The sequence below is a fragment of the Arvicanthis niloticus genome, chromosome 2 (genome assembly GCF_011762505.2).
Source record: "Arvicanthis niloticus isolate mArvNil1 chromosome 2, mArvNil1.pat.X, whole genome shotgun sequence".
NCBI lineage: Eukaryota > Metazoa > Chordata > Mammalia > Rodentia > Muridae > Arvicanthis > Arvicanthis niloticus.
In genome coordinates this window covers 97,637,501-97,653,884 of record NC_047659.1, presented here as the reverse complement: position 1 = coordinate 97,653,884, position 16,384 = coordinate 97,637,501, and the positions used below count along the sequence as shown (strand labels likewise).

The 16,384-nt window shown below is 41.7% G+C and overlaps 2 protein-coding genes across 4 annotated transcripts in view; both read left to right on the top strand.

The window, feature by feature from the left end:
• Positions 1-1,620: 1,620 nt before the first annotated feature.
• Gabpb1 (GA binding protein transcription factor subunit beta 1) overlaps positions 1,621-16,384 on the top strand; it is a 48,733-nt gene continuing 33,969 nt past the window's right edge. The window contains exon 1 of one of the 3 annotated variants that reach the window (XM_034496286.2): positions 1,621-2,033. The gene's annotated coding sequence lies outside the window, so the exon portion shown is untranslated. Of the gene's footprint in view, positions 2,034-2,074; positions 2,095-2,865; positions 3,004-16,384 lie in introns of those variants that run through there. The other 2 variants (XM_076929691.1, XM_076929690.1) reach the window with 2 other exon arrangements.
• Positions 2,117-7,962, top strand: LOC143441415 (uncharacterized). Its single transcript, XM_076929692.1, has 2 exons — positions 2,117-3,780; positions 7,738-7,962. The coding sequence occupies exon 1, from the start codon at positions 2,289-2,291 to the stop codon at positions 2,739-2,741; it is 453 nt and encodes a 150-aa protein (XP_076785807.1). The 5' UTR covers positions 2,117-2,288; the 3' UTR covers positions 2,742-3,780; positions 7,738-7,962.

Below are 16,384 nucleotides of genomic sequence, written 5' to 3'. Positions count from 1 at the left end.
CAGTTAGGCACATTCTCCAAATTCCCAACAAGCAGTTGTGATTTTCTTGATTGCTACTTGTGACTACCTCAACCTGTGTAGTCAGTTTTCCCAACTACTGCCTCTCCATGCCTGGGGCATTTTACTGTTACCAGTCAAAAATACCAGTTCCTTGATTAACGTGAAGTTTGAGGTAGTCACTCAAGGGAATGCTTGAAAGGACATTTCTCAAGTGCACCTCTTAAACCTTTGCATTATTGTTTCCTCTGACTGAAAGGCCTTCACCAGTTCCTGTATTAAAGCTAGTCCTCTGCTAGGTGTGTGTCAGAGGACTGTCCTGAGGTCACACCACATTCAGCCTTTCTGACAGAACCACTGATGATGTATGCTTGTTTAGATGCTACAGCACAGCTAAGGCGAGTAACTGAATATTTACTCAAAATATTATGGAAAGGAATAACAATTAAAATTCATAAGAGCTGGCGGTACTGGTACACGCCTCTAATCCCAGCACCTGGGAGGCAGGGGCAGGTGGATCTCTGGGAGCCCAGCCTTATCTACAAAGTGAATTCCAGGACAGTCAGAGCTTCACATAGCGAGATCCTATCTCAAAAACAAAAAAACCAAGAACCCCTGAAATAAAATATTAAATCAAAACTAAAAAAAAAAAAAAAAAAAAAAAAAAAAAAAAACATGAGAATTATGCTCTCCCCATACTGTTTACTTTGCTACGTTTTAATCACACTGGCTATAAACTTTCACTATATAAATAAGGTCACGTGTCCTTATCTGAGGACAGACACACACCCGCAAATCAAATCAGTAAACAGCTTGGATCTCATTTAAGCCTTTTTGCTCCTAGGTTAAATTCTCGTTTGTGTCTCAGATATTCTTATGCCTAATGCCAGAAGTTCCACATGTAGTGGACTTTGTTAACTAACATACTTCTCTGTTAAACATACCAAATCGCATGTGAAGTAAATTTATAAGACCTTTTCTTCACAAATCACCATCTCCCAATAAACTCTTGGTACATTAAAAATGAAATACAACACCAGGCGTGGTGGTGCGCGCCTTTAATCCCAGCAATCAAGAGGCATGCGGATTCTTTTGAGTTTGAGGCCACCCTGGTCTACAAAGCGAGTTCCAGGTCAGGCAGGGATGTTACAGAGAAACCCTGCCTCGAAAACAAAACAACAAAAATCCTGACACTACAGGCAGGAGAAAAGTGTCGCTGTTACATTAAAAAAAAAAAAAAAAAAAAGCGGCAGAAACATCCTCGCCACACACGACCAGTTTACACCAGGTGAAGAGGACACATCCTTTGTTCCCGCACTGGGCCCACAAGCAGCGATTCCGGGTACCTTCCAGGACCAACGCAAGGTAAATCTTAGGTTCCTGGCTGCCCTTCTGCCTGCCAGTAATCTGCTAGAATACCCCACAATCAAGTCCGAGCTCCAAGCGTCCCGAAATGCCTGCGCTTTACGTGTCACGCCGGGGAGAACTTAGCACACGCACCCCAACTCCCACACATCCTGCCCCACGACGCGGCGCGAACACCCGGCCGCGCACATGGCCACCGCAGCGCTCACCCTGCTGCCGCGCAGGCGCCGGATGAGCCGGGACTTGCGGTCGCCTAGTGGATCATTCCGCCGCAGCCTTTGTGTGGCCGAACGCTAGAAATGGCTTATTTCCTTTCTCTCTGTCTAAAGTCAAAAACCAGACCCTTTCGTCCCTCTCTCCCGCCGGAACGGGTCTCGAGGAGGGCGGCGGCAGGCTTGCTCCTGGGGCCAGTGGGGCGGAAACCGGCGCGGGTTGGCGAGGCCGCCACGGGCATGCTGGGAGCTCGCCCGCCGTGTCCCTCCGCGCCGACGGGGACTTTTCGGTGGGGATTTTGGGCGCCGACCAGACGCGGCATTTTCGGAAAATAGCGCCCTGTGCAGCGAAGCGCTCTGTGTGTGGCGGGGCCGCGTCAGCCCTGCCGGCTCCGAGGCGCCGCGGTCCCCGCACCTCCTCCCGCTGCTCCCCCGCCGCCGCTCCCGAAGCTTTTCCAGGTCAGTGCGGGTCTGTGTAGGGCCCTGTTACCACCGGATGTGGAAGTTGATCTCTTCGCTGGTAAAAAATAATTCCACTTCCCCCGGAACCCAGATCATCCCCGCGATTTCCTGTTTATTGCATTAAGGCGCCGGGTTTCCGGGGCTCCTGGCCCCGCTTGTTTGGCGGGGGTCGGCGGGGTCGGCCTGGGTGTCCGCGTTGCCGCCGCCGCGCTTTGTCCGCCCGGCGCTTGGCTTCTGGGAGGGGCGGCAGACATGGTGGCGGCCGCCGCCCCCTCCTCGGCCAGGCGCCGCGGCCTCCTGCGGGCCCCATGGGCCGGGGCTGCGGTGGGGTCGCCATGGCCGTGGGGGTCCGGCCTGATGGGGCGGGCGTCGGGACAGGCGGCACGGCCCCCGCCCGCTCCTTTGTTTCGGCGGCCTGAGGGCCTGGCCCGGGCTCACGACCAGCGGGAGGGAAGGCCGGGCCGCGCCGACCCGCTGGAGCTCACGGGGCCAGGACGCTCGGGTTTCGGCTGGAACAGCGGGGCCGGGGCAGGGTACACGGGCCAGTCTCGAAGGGACGGAGCCTGCCATTCTCAGTGGCCGAGACTTTTGCCCCGGAGACTTCGCCGCCGGAACCCACGAGAGCGCGGGTGCGGAAAAGAAGCCGCGAGTTTCGTCGGTCATGTCCTGCCTGGGCACAGATCTGTGTTGAGTGTGCTGTTGTGAACCTCTCCCACAATGTTGAAGTCGCGTGCCTAGTTTGAAGTGTGCATCTCCAAAATGAAAGCGAAGGAAAGGAGGCCTACTTGCTGTGTTTTTTTTTTTTTTTCCCTTGAAGCTTTTGCTTTAAGCTCATTTCCACTGTGTCTACCAGACACATTTGTTTAAAGCAGGGAGCGAGACCACAGTTCTTCTGAAAGAGAAATTCATAACGTGGGAATAATTTTTAAGAGTTCTTTTTGCAGACACTCGTTTGCTATTTATTCAGGCAAGTTACTTTCTGAAATCTAATTTTTATCTGGGGGTGAAAAAAGAAAAAAAGGAACGATGGTGTGCTTTTTCTAGGGAAGTAGTTGCCTTCCCAGAATTGAAAACTCACCGAATTGTAGTATTCAGAAGATAAGTTTATCTCACAGAGATTCACCCAGATTAATTTAAATATAACTGGTAGATTTTTTTAGCTCTTAGGCTTTCAGACTCTTAAGTTTTAAGGAAACTAGTGGCTCTTATCTCTTATTTACTTTTCTTATTGTCAAGTTATGTGTTAAATCATGACTTAGGCAAGAGTCATATTGTTTTGCACTTTTGCAAATCTTTTAATGCCTAGTTTAACAGAAAACAGATTCTTGAATCTAGTTTTGCAGGCAGTCTTGTGATACCATACCACGTAACCAGTGGAAAACACTGTACATCATACTTTTTTCTTTTTAAAAACCATGACATCTCATCCTTATTCAGCATGTTAAGTACAATCAGGATATTGTGCAAGACAAACGTAAAATATGAATGCGAAGAATGATTCTTGTATTTTGGGGAAGAGGGCTCTAACTTTTTAGAAGATGGACATTTAGATGCCTAAGCATTACAAATATTATAATTTACTGATAGTCTTCAAATCTGGAGATAATCCAAGTGACAAGACATTTTAAAGTTCCAATTCATATGCTTAATAATGTACACATAAAATAAGCTTGTAAAGACCTGCATATAAGTATCTTTTTCAAGAGGACACGTGCACCTTAGGAGCTTCAGACTTCGGTGGAAAGTAAGATGTTTGCTGAAACAAAATGGACATATAATTTGCATGTGTAAGCCTTAGCCTCCCTCTTCCCTGACTCAGTCTGGATTTCCTGGGTGTGGGTTTAATCTGTAATATTTCAAGATGAGTTTGGAGTTAATGGCTTTGGAAGGAAGCTGAGTTTCCAGTGGTTTCTTGTGACCCTAGTCAGATTCTGTCAGTTGGCCTTTCTCTGCTGTTTCATCAACAGGAAGCATCTGGCCATTCTTCATGTAATTACCAGAAAGTGCCAGGTGTATTTTTAATGTTTGCTATTATTCATATAAAAATTGGATCTTAATTATAACTTGATTTTTTTTTACACCCCTCCCCCGAATTTTAAAAACTTGTAGTATCTCTTCAGGTATAGGTAATGTAAACATTGCAAATTCAAAATTTGTCACATGAAGTTTTAAGTCAGAAAGTAATTTTTGAGTGAGTTCAAGTTTCTTGCAAGTTGTCAGTAAATGCACTGATGGTGTCCAGTTGTTATCTCACTGGAGATCTTAGACGTGTCAGGTTCTTGGACATCTAGGAACTTGTTTATGGATTGACAAATATGATAATTTAACATCTGTACACGTGCCATGTAATGTACAAATTAAGGTTGTCAGTATTTCTGTCTCCTAACACACTTATGTGTGTTGGGACCTAGTCACTGCCTCTGCTCTAGTTTATAAGTATATAATTTCAGTCTTAATGTGAGTGCAGTAGCTTTCCAGTGACCTCGTGGCTTTTCAGCTAAAAATTACAGTTTTGTAGTATTAGTGTCTCAACTTCGAGTCAGTTGTAATTAGCATTTTAGTTGTCTGAGGATGATTGTTCCTTTATCCCTGTAAAAGATAAATTCAGTGTCAAAGGAAGCTGTTTCCTCAGCCCTGTAGTGTTGTCCACAAAGGTTAGTGCATCTTTTTTTGGACTGTAGATGTTATGACATTGCAGTAGGCAGGAAGTAATTTCTCCACCAAAGATATGTCTTGATTTATCTTGATATAAAAAGGTGAAGAATGCCAGTTGAAGCTTTTTTGATCACAGGTGCTGTCACTCCTATGTGCCTTAGTTGTTACAGTAGGGATCATTCTAGTGTCTGTCATGGTAGTGACCATTAAATGAGTTCTGTATAAAGTGGTTAGAATGATGCCTTAGAGCAGCGGTTTCCAACCTTCCTGATGCTGCCATGGTTTAATACATTTCCTCTGTTGTGGGGACCCTCCCAACCATAAATTATTTCATTGCTACTTTGTAATGTAATTTTACAACTGTTGTGAATTGTAATGTAAATATCTGTTGTAATGTAAATATCTGTTTCAGGTAGTCTTATCTTAGGTAATCCCTGTGAAAGTGTTGTTTGACCACCCCCCAACCAAGGGATCACAACCAAGGATCTTGACCTCCTAGGATCAAAGCCAAGGTTGAGAACTGATGTCTTAGATAGTTAATAGTTCAGTAAATTTTACTTTAAAAAAAAAAATCTCAATTTAGCCCCAATTTTTTTCACCATAGAGTCCTGGCTGACTTTGAACTTGGAGTAATTCCCTTGCTTCAGCTTACAGGCAGGGTTTATAGGCATGGGCCACCATGCCCAATCTAGTATATAGTTATTATGGAGTCTCAGCCCCACTATTCAGAATCCTTGTAGTCAGTAATCTTGGAGAACGTGTGTGTGTATACATACATACACATACATATATATGCAAATTAATGTTATATAGCCTTTAATAGAAAGGAGTTTAATGCAGTGTCCACTTTCAAACATATCTATTTTAGCTGGAAGTTATTCAAGTTTTTTAAGCTAAGTGGGATATACTAAATGGCCTGCTGTCAGTTCTGGTAAGGTTTTTGTATTTTTATTTATTGTGTATGGGTGTAAGAGGACCATGGCACTTTGGAGGTTAAAGGGCATTTTGGGAGCTGGTTCCTTCACTATGTGTGGCCTAGGATCAAGCTCAGGATAGGCTTGGTTGAAAGGTCTTTGTCCTGGGGCTGGGGAGATGAACACTTCCATCAGAGCAGTCAAGTTCAGTTCTCAGCTCCCCTGTCAGACAGCTCACAGCTGCTTATGATTTCAGTTCTGGGATGTGTGACCCCACTCCTGCACACTTGTGGCATATAGACAGGGCATCCTGTTCCTGTGCATTACACACATTAAAAAGCCCTTTACCTTCTGAGCCAATTCACCAGCCCCTGTGAATCTTTCTATTTTTTTTTAATTATGCTAAATCCACTGATAACTAATTGGACAATGCGGTATCTTTTTCTAGAAGAATTTTGAGTGTCTATTAAAGTTACATGTTTCAATCTCATTACACTAGAGAGGTAGACTACTAATCTGGTAATATAGTAGTGACTCTTTAAAAGAAGTGAGTGGGGTTTATCATGGTACTCCTTTCTAATATAGCCCCCTCCTATTTGGTAGATGGAGAAGTGAGTGGGGGTTATCATGGTACTCCTTTCTAATATAGCCCCCTCCTATTTGGTAGATGGAGAAGTGAGTGGGGGTTATCATGGTACTCCTTTCTAATATAGCCCCCTCCTATTTGGTAGATGGAGAAGTGAGTGGGGGTTATCATGGTACTCCTTTCTAATATAGCCCCCTCCTATTTGGTAGATGGAGAGAAGTGATTTAAGACCATAAAATGACAATATTGGACACTAGACTTAGGTCATTTTCTTTCATGATGAAAAGTATTTGCTGGGTGTGGTGGCACGGGCCGTTAATCCCAACAATGGGGAGGCAGAGATCTCAAGTTCAAGGCCAACCTGGTCTACAGAGCAAGTTCCAGGACTGCCAGGGCTACACACAAAGAAAGCTTGTCTCACCTCCTTCCAAATAAAACCCCAGGAAACAAAAAAGAAAAGTATTGGATGTGTAGTTTCTTAAATGCTGTTATCTCCCCTTTGTCTGTGGCCTTACATCCAAACACTGGTGTATAAAAAAGTTTTCCTTTGTATTCAAAGTGGCTTATATAAAATCTTTGACCTGTGTGACTATGTGACTGGTTGATCTTTCCATTTATAGGACCTCCTGCCCCAGTTTTTCTCTTAATACTGTGATTTGAACGTGATTTCCTGAAATTCATGTTGAACTTCAAGATGATAAACTAGATCCTTTTGTTTGTTTGTTTGTTTGTTTTTGAGACAGGGTTTCTCTGTGTAGCCCAGGCTGTCCTGGAACTCTCAGAGATCCATCTGCTTCTGCCTCCAGAGTGCTGGGATTAAAGATGTGTGCCACTAACTCTGGGTGAATATAAAGCCCTTTTGCATGACATTAGTGCCCTTAAGAAGAGACTGCAGAAACAAACAAACAAACAAACAAAAATAGCTGGGCGGTGGTGGCGCACACCTTTAATCCCAGCACTTGAGAGGCAGAGGCAGGCGGATTTCTGAGTTCAAGGCCAGCCTGGTCTACAGAGTTAGTTCCAGGACAGCCAGGGCTACACAGAGAAACTCTGTCTCGAAAAACAAAAAACAAAAAAACAACAACAACAAAAAAACAAAAACAACAACAAAAAAAAAGAGACTGCAGACAGGTAGTTTTCCCCTTCTATGTGAAGGCATTGCAAAAAAGAATGCTATCTGTTGACCCGTACCACCATGATCTTAGACTTTGTTCTCTGGATCTATGAGGGATACATTCATCTTGTTTGCAAGCCAATTGTGAGCATTTTGTTTTGTGTGGCTCAGACTGATGATAATTTTGTTGGGTGCATTTTGACATTAGTCACATATTTCTGTGTTCCCTTTATCAAACTTGCCACCACCGGTTTCTTCAGCATTGCCTTACAAGTCAGCTTATATGTGAAGGAGTTCAATAATTAGGATTTCTTGACCACTTCGATGGTGAACGATTTCAAGTAGTCCATGCTACTTGAGAATAGTTTTGTTAATCTCTCTCTCTTTTTTTTTTTTTTTTTTCCTGATTTCTTCTGTTCCTCCTTAACTCAGGTGATTCTGATGACTCCTACTTACTGGAAAAAATACAGGGTATAATTCCTGTCACTGTGGTGCATACCAGTTCTGTCATTTTGTGGACTAAATGGAAGAGGAATCTTGTGTTTTCAGGAATCTAGATGCCACATTTAACCTTTTTTTCCTCTCATTCATTATCTGTAAAGGTTTATTTCCCTTGCTTTCAAATATACAAACAAATAAACTTGAGAGTCTCCTCAAGTTATCTGCCTCATTCCTTTTATTTCATTATTGTTAAGAGTCCAGGTACAGTTTTTGCTCCAGGTTCTTTTACTACTTCCTAACTCACTTATATTGTTAGATAATCAGATTGCTTAAGAGAAACTTCTTTTTGTCAGTAATAACTGTCTTTATCTTAATTATATGGTGCCAATGTAGATACTTGGTTGACATTCTTTAGGAAATTCTTAGATTTATATGTATGCATGTTTTGTCTACATGTATGTATGTATGTGCGTTGTGTGTGCGCCTGGTTCTTGCAGAGATCAGAAGAGGGCATCAGCTGCCCTGGAACTGGGGTGTGGTACCATCACAAGGGTGCAGGGAATCAAACAAGTGCTCTTGACTATACTGCAGCCCCCTGTTGTTTGATTTCATAAGTTTATTTTTCTTACTTAATATTCTATTCTTTACCCCCTTTGATTATTGTCTTTTATGTGTGAGATTCTGTTACCAATGTCATCATTCCTGCCAATGATAAGATAGATCATCTGCATCCCCTGCCCACCCCCCCCCCCCCAAAAAAAAAAAAAAAAAGCTTTTTGGGCTGCTAATGTCAGAGAGTGTGTGAAGGCTCAGGGCTTAGTGGAAGCTAAGGAATTTCCATCACCTTTAGATTTATTACTTCCTGGCCTCCTCTAACAGTTCCCAGTTTTTCTCCCCCTCCTGTCTTTCTTGAGGTTTCTATGATACATGCTTTTCCTTTATATCTACCAACCTGTTTGTCTTAAGATTCTTTTTTGAGTCCACCCTGCATGTGGCTGCCAGAATAATTTCCCTTAAATTTCCAAATCTGTGCTTCTGAAAGCTCAAGGAAAGAGTTTGGTTTTTGCCTTTGTACTCTCCACTACACCATTAACCTTTGCACTCTCCACTGTGCCAAGCAATGTGCTCAATAAGTGTTTGAATAATCAACAATTTGAATAACCCCCAGTAGTTGGCAGGGTAAAGTCTACTTTCTGCACTCAAACTTTTTCATGTTACATTTGCTTCTTTAACCTTATTCCTTACTCTGAGGCATCATGATACTTCTGTTTCCTTGTTGATAATGTTCTTCCCTTTCCTTCCATTTTAAAATGTACTCAGAAACCCTTGTCCATGCCAGGCTCTGCTCAGATCTCATAGTAATGAGTAACCAGTGAGGTGTTGCTGGTGCCTGCCTTTAATCCCATCATTGGGGGATGAGGAGGGGTGGTGCAGAGGCAGGTGATCTCCTGAGATGGAGCAAGTCCTGGACAGCCACATAGAAACCCTGTTTTGAAAAACCAAAATCAAGACAAAGTCCTTGTAGGAGCTGTCGTTTGAGTGGAGGGTATAGTGAACAGTGTCTGATGTTCAGTATGAGAGAATAGGCTAGGTAAGGGGAGGGATGCTGTGGTGTGGCTGCCACTTGAGTGGTTAGAGAGACTTGATACCTGGGTACCAGAGTGAGAGAACATGTTTTGGATTGAAGAAACTCAAGATCCTAAGTGCGCTGGGTAGGGTGTGCCTGCTTGGCCTGTTAGAGGATTCCCTGAGACCTGTCTTTATATAGCAACAATCAAAGTAGTTTTCAGGATTTTAAAAACTGCTGGGCTTCACATAAAAGGAGAGGTACTATTGAGCTACATTTTCAGTCCCCAGAACTTGTAGTAGTCCACAGTAGGAAATATGTTACACATGGTGGTCATTTGTACTCGTTACTGTGTTTTTGTGCATATGTATGTATATATGTAACTATGTTGTATGCTCAGATTTTTTAAAGGATACTGGCTCTAACTCACTAGAATGATGTGTCATGGTTCATGAGAAATTGGTATCTGATGCATACCCACTTATCTTTCTGTTGCTCTGAGGAAATTCCATGACTATAGCAACTTACAAAGGAAAGTATTCAGTTAGGGCTGCCTTACAGTTCTGAGATTTTAGTTCATTACCATGCTGGGGAACATGGTGGCATGTAGGTGAACATGATGTTGGAGAAAGCTGGAAATTCATCTGGATCAGCAGGCAGCAGGAAGAAGAGAGCTACTGGGCCTGGCTTGAGCTTCTGAAACTTCCAAACACATCCCCAGTGACACTTCTCCAACAAGGCCACATGTCCCAATCCTTTTAAATAGTGCCACTCCCTATATAGCTTATGGGGTTCATTTCTGTTCAGACCACCACACTATTTAAAGTGTTTTTTAAAAAAGTCTCTATATAATAGACTGATTTTTGTTATAGTCTATATTCCTTCCTTCCTCCCCACCACCACTTTCTTCTTCCCCGCTTTTTTTTTTTTTTTTTTTTTTTTGTGGTGGTGCAGAGCAGATCCCTTCTTCCCAGTGCTAATCTTAACAGTTGTGCTCTCTCCTCTAGCTCATTCTTTGGCTGTGTATCATTAAACTTCTCAATGCTCCTTTTTTTCCAAACCATAGGTCTGCTCCACATGATCCTTTTCATTAACCATGGCATAGACTCAACATTGCAATCTTGATGTTTTCTCTGCTCAAGAAATTAGTTCATTACCTTTTAATTGACTTCAGACAAGTTCTTAGGACATGAGCAAACACCAGCCATGTTTTTGCCAAAATTTGTTTGCCTCTTGCACAGTTGTTAGTATTGTCCCCCCAGAGACCTGTTGAACTGGGCCAACATTGACTGCACTGCCTTCAGAACTACTGTCTTCCAGGTTTTTCTGAGTGTGGCTCTTTAAACTTTTGATTACAGCATTCAGCTGCTTTTCTAGTCCAAAGTACCAAAGTCTTCCACATTCCTCAAAAAATTAAAAAAAAGTGTGTGTGTAAATAAAAAACCGAACATGGTCAGTTTCTTCACATCCACTCTTGGTACCAGTTTCTGTATTCGTGTATGTTTCTGTGACAAAACATTATGACCAAGGCTTACAGGCATATCTTTTATAAGTTTATAAAAGAGTTTATTTGGAGTGAAATCCTGGCCCCTTTAAATCATATTTGCAGCAGTTTTCATTTGTTGCTTTTTAGGAACAGAAATTTTTTTAAAAAAAATATTTGGGATTTTAAAGATACAATCTTAAAATAGGATCTCCCTAAAGAGCCCTGGCTGTCCTGGAATTCCCTATGAAGATCAGACTGGTCTTGAACTGACAGAGATCACCTACCTTTTCATCCCAAATTCTAGGGTCAGAGGTATTCGGCACCTTGCCTAACTCAGCAGAAAGTTGTTTCAGTTGAGCTTAGTAGGGTCCTTACCCCAGAAGAGGGCACTGCTGCTTTTGCTCAGTTCAGGCACCTTCTTAATCTCTCTCTCTCTCTCTCTCTCTCTCTCTCTCTCTCTCTCTCTTTTTTTTTTTTTTTCTCGAGACAGGGTTTCTCTGTGTAGTCCTTGCTGTCCTGGAACTCACTCTGTAGACCAGGCTGGCCTCCAACTCAGAAATCTGCCTGCCTCTGCCTCTCAAGTGCTGGGATTAAAGGCGTGCGCCACCACTGCCTAGCTTTAATCTGCTATTTTTTTTATCAGCACAAGCCTGGGCTCTAACATTGAATTTCCTCATGTTCTTTTTCTTTTCAAATTGTACATTTTTGTACTTCTGCTTGTTCTACTAGCTCCTTTTCATTGACCTGCCTAACAGTGATTAATAATGACCATGCCACATAGTCAACAATAGGCTGTCTTGAAATCTCCACCAAGGCTGGCCATGAAAGATAAATCTTGCCTTGAGAAAACCAAAACCCAAACCAAACCAACCAACCAAAAGAATTTTCCACTAAAGAAATAGTTTATTACTTTTATTAGCAGCCAAACTTTGCAGCATCATCCATATAAATTTAGAGTCATGAAGGATACATGAGTAAAAGGGGTTGTGGAATCTACCTGAGTCCCTGCATGGAGGGCCTGAGAGGCTGTGTAATACATGGATTGTTTTGGGGTCCCCAAGATGCTAGAGCCGTGAAATAACTGCTAAAAAGTGCTGCATACAGGGAATGGAGCATGCCCAATAGGAGTGTGTTGCAGGCAGAAAAGCTGGAGGGACAGACCATCTAAAAGCTCTCTGATACCAGACTAGAATGCGACTTGGAGTTTGCCCTGCTAGCTTTCTGTCTTGCTTGGTCCAGTATTTCCTCAACATGTCCCTTTTCCTTCCTTTTGGAAGGAAATATAAATATTGTAATATATTATATAATTAAATATATTAAATATATATAATATATAATAAAATATAATATATAAATATATATTTATATACAATATAATATATAATATATACACATTGGCACAATGATATATTAATATATATACATATATACATATATGTGTGTGTACAAAGACACACACTGTCTTTGTAAGCTGGAATTAATGTTACAGTGTTTTTGCTTTTACAGAGGGTTACAAATACAGAAGAGACTTTGGACTTTTTAACATGTTGAGACTATGAAGGACTATTTAGACTTACGAAGTTGGACTGAATGTATTTTGCATATGATATGACCAGGGACATGTAGGGATCAGAAAGTGGAATATGGTGGTTTGAATGAGAATGGCTCCCATAGACTGCTGCAAGTGTGATTTAAAGGGGCCAGGAGTCTACTCCAAATAAACTTCCTGTAAACTTACAGAAGATAAGTCTATAAGCCAAGGTCATGAATGTTTTTGTTTTGTGGTTGATGGAACTGTTTGGGAAAGATTTAGAGGTGTGCCATTGTTGGAGGTGTGTCACTGGGAGGTGGGCGTGGAAGTGAATACAAATTCTTAGACATTTAATCCCAGCACCGAGATAGCAGAGATATCAGATCTCTGGAACTTCAAGGCAAACCTAGCCTACAAAGTGAGTTCTAGGCCAATCAGGGACATACAGTGAGACCTTGTCTCAAGGGAAAAAGATTCCTAGACTGTATGGATGTATAATACATGATACCGTGTATTAGTGTTATAGTGACTGTACCATTATTTAATGCTGGTTAGTTGGTGGGTCAGATAAAGTGAATGCTTTAGGCAGGGAAAGCAGGTACTAGAGAAGAGAGAGGGTCCCTGAGCAGGAACATGAACTCTAGAGCACAAGTGGTTTTGAACAGGCTTGCATTGCTGACATGGGTAAAGGAATGCTGAGGAAGAAAAAGGTGAGCATTTCCCCCAGAGTCCCAGGGACAATGCACATCCTTCTTGAAAAGCTTAACAGGCAGGAAGAAGGGGGCTTCCATTGAAATCTAGTGTCAGGTCCCAGCCTGAAACAGGATTACCCTGAGACTGGTGCCTCCACTTTCTGTGATACCACAGGATGTTTAGCCTTGAGGTCTGAGCTTTGAGATCAAGGTTATGGTTATAGGAGTAGGGACCTTGTAGATAAATTGGTTCTTGTACCCTGTTAGTGTGGAGTTCACATTGGCACAATGATACTTTTTGCTATTTTATTTTCTTTGAACTTATTTATCTTGCCTTATCTTCTGCATTGCTGGCATTACAGAGGTTTGTCACTGTGCCTAGCTATTTCTTGAACTAATTTTCAAACTAATCTCAATTCAGTCTCTCTTCCTCTCCCTCCTCTCTTCTGCCCACCCCACTTCCTCTTATGTTTCAGCTCTCCTCATTTGTCTGTCTGTCCCTCACATACATCAACTGTCAGGATCATAGTTCATCACGTCTCAGTCCCTTCTGCTTCCTTCTTTGCATTGGTCTCACCTGGGTAATCCATATCTATAACACTCATAGGTTCGGGGTGTAGACTACTGGGACTATTGCTCAGCCTACATTTTGTAATATACAGTGTGAATGAAAAACTTACTACTTTTGCTTTTCTCTGAAAAATTGTGCCTCTTTTTAATATTTTACTTAGCCATCTTATGTCCATTGTCATGTGCCCCAGACTCTCCATTGGAAGTTTCAGTCCTTTTGCAGAGGCTTACGAGCCTGTGTTGGAGGCTGCCGTCCTGGAACCTCTGTCCTAATGCTCCAGCTGGATTTGCTTTCCATGGTTGGTTCAGCTGTTGCCTTGAGGTCATCAACCTTTTGAATCTTTTCCATTGTATTTATTTTAGGTTCCTATTTTCCAGGCTATCCATTCTTTCTGTTTACTCTGCTTTGGTTATAACAGATATTCTAGTGATTTTTTTTTTTTTTTTATAATGAAAGGAAACCAAAAGCTTTTATTTTTAAAATTATTGAGACAGGGTCTTGCTGTGTAGCCCTGAATGATTTCAAGTTCACTATGTAGCCCAGACAAGCTTTGAACTCCTGGTGGTTTTTTTTTTTCCTACCTCACCTCACTTCTGTGTATACTTCAAAATGGCTAACAGGAAAGAGAGATGGGGGAGGGCAGAGATACAAAGGGGAGAGGAGAGAGAGAATATGAATGAGTGTGTGTGTGTGTGTGTGTGTGTGTGTGTGTGTGTGTGTGTGTTTGTGAGAGAGAGAGTGAGAGGGTGTATGTGAATGAGAGAGAGAAAGTGTGTGATGATGGGATTGAACGCAGGGCCTCCATCTCTGAATTGCTTCTCCAGCTCTTATTTTGTTTTTAAGATAAATGTGAGTCGGATAATTAGACGGTAGCACATCTAGCTAGCATTTAGAAGCCTGAGGTAGAAGAAAAGGGTCTTGAATGTGAGGCCAGCCTTGACTACATAGAAGGCTTTTTCAGAAAAGAAAAGGGAATGGTGATCATTTTTCCCTTCTAAAGAATTACACAGGGAGGAGAGACCACACCCAAATCCTCAGATGACATACTGCCTTCTACTTTAGAAGCTTCTCTGTGTTCTCTTAAAGTAGAAGACAAAAAGTAAAAGATACAGAACTTCAGTTGAAAACGAGTGCACTTAAATCCTTTTATTCTTCTCTCTTTGTACACTGGGGACAACAGTGAGAGGTTACAAGATTCTGAGGACTGTATTATTAGCAAAATTCCTTTGTATTTTATTTTATGTGTAAGAGTATTTGCCTGCATGTATGCATATTTGTGCACCAAGTGTGTGTTGTGCCCATGGAGGCCAGAGGAAGGCACTAGGTCCCCTGGGACTGTAATTACAGGTGGTTGTGAGCTCCTGTGCAGGTGCTAGGTACTGAGTGAACACAAGCCTTCTGCAAGGGCAGCATGTGCTCTTAACCACTGAGTCAGCTCCTCAGCCCCTCAGGTTTTTTTCTCGTGAGAATGTTGACAATTAAATACTTATTGATTGCCAAAAATATTTCATACTTATAGCTATATACACGTTACTAATTTTACATCTTTTTTCTATTTAAAACAAATGCTTTCAACATTTAACATTATGTATTAAGTTTTAAAGCTTACCTGTAACCTAGTTTTGATGTAAAGTTTTCTTTTTAAAGATTATTTATTTTATGTATATTAGTACACTGTAGCTATCTTGAGACACACCAGAAGAGGGCATTAGATCTCATTACAAATGGTTGTGAGCCACTATGTGGTTGGGGATTGAACTCAAGACCTCTGGAAGAGCAGTTATTGCTCCTAACTCCTGAGCCATCTCTCCAACCCTGATGTAAAGGTTTTTAATAGAAGTGTTTTTAATTGTATGAGTAACTTACTGAATAATGGGAAATTTGTATTTTTAATTATCATGCTTTATTGTTTTGAGCTCTTTTTCTGTGCATTTTTTACATAGTTCAGTTTATGTTGTATATACAGTTTAGGGTCTTGATATATTACATACTATTTGTAATATATTCAGTTGCTCGCCAAATGTTTTTAAGTAAAAGTATTAAAGATGTCCTTTAAGTATGTATGCTTGTATAAGCTGCTGTTCTTGTAACCACTAGATGGCACTCAGCATGTATAGTTCTTGTGAGCTGAAGTAGCTCTTGAGAAGTTGAAGTTTCCCGGTGGATCTTATGTTTTAATTTAAGTAAAGCATTGGTTTATGCTCGACTGTGAGAAGCATTTCATAACCAGTAAGTGAATTCAAGGTGGAACATACTGTAATGGGTATTTTTATAGTCTCAAGGAGAAAGGGAATATTAAACTAAGTGGTGTAATGCCATGTACAGTAGATTCTGGGTAGATTGCCAGTTAGTAAAATTTACTGATTTTTCTTCAGTTGGAGAAATCAAATGATAAGCTCTATATTTTAATTGCTAACCCTCATCTTTTTAATACTAATTTTTTCCCTGAGGATTTAATATGTAAACAGTCTGAATGAACTGAAGACTTGATCCATTAGGTATATGTGTATATGGTACATGTGTGTATGTGCATTTACACATATCTGAGTGCACATATATATGTGTATATGAAGGCCTGGTTGAAATTGAGTGTCTTCAGTTGCTCGCCATTTTATTTATTGAAGGCGTGATCTCTCATTAAACTCAGAGCACTATCAATTTGGCTAGCCTTAGCTCTACCTTCTAGGTGCCAGGCTATCCCATCCACCTGGTGTTATGTGGATTCTAGGAATCTGAACTGTGGTCCTCGTGTTTCACAGCAGCCCCATTACCTGCTGAGCCCCCAAACTCT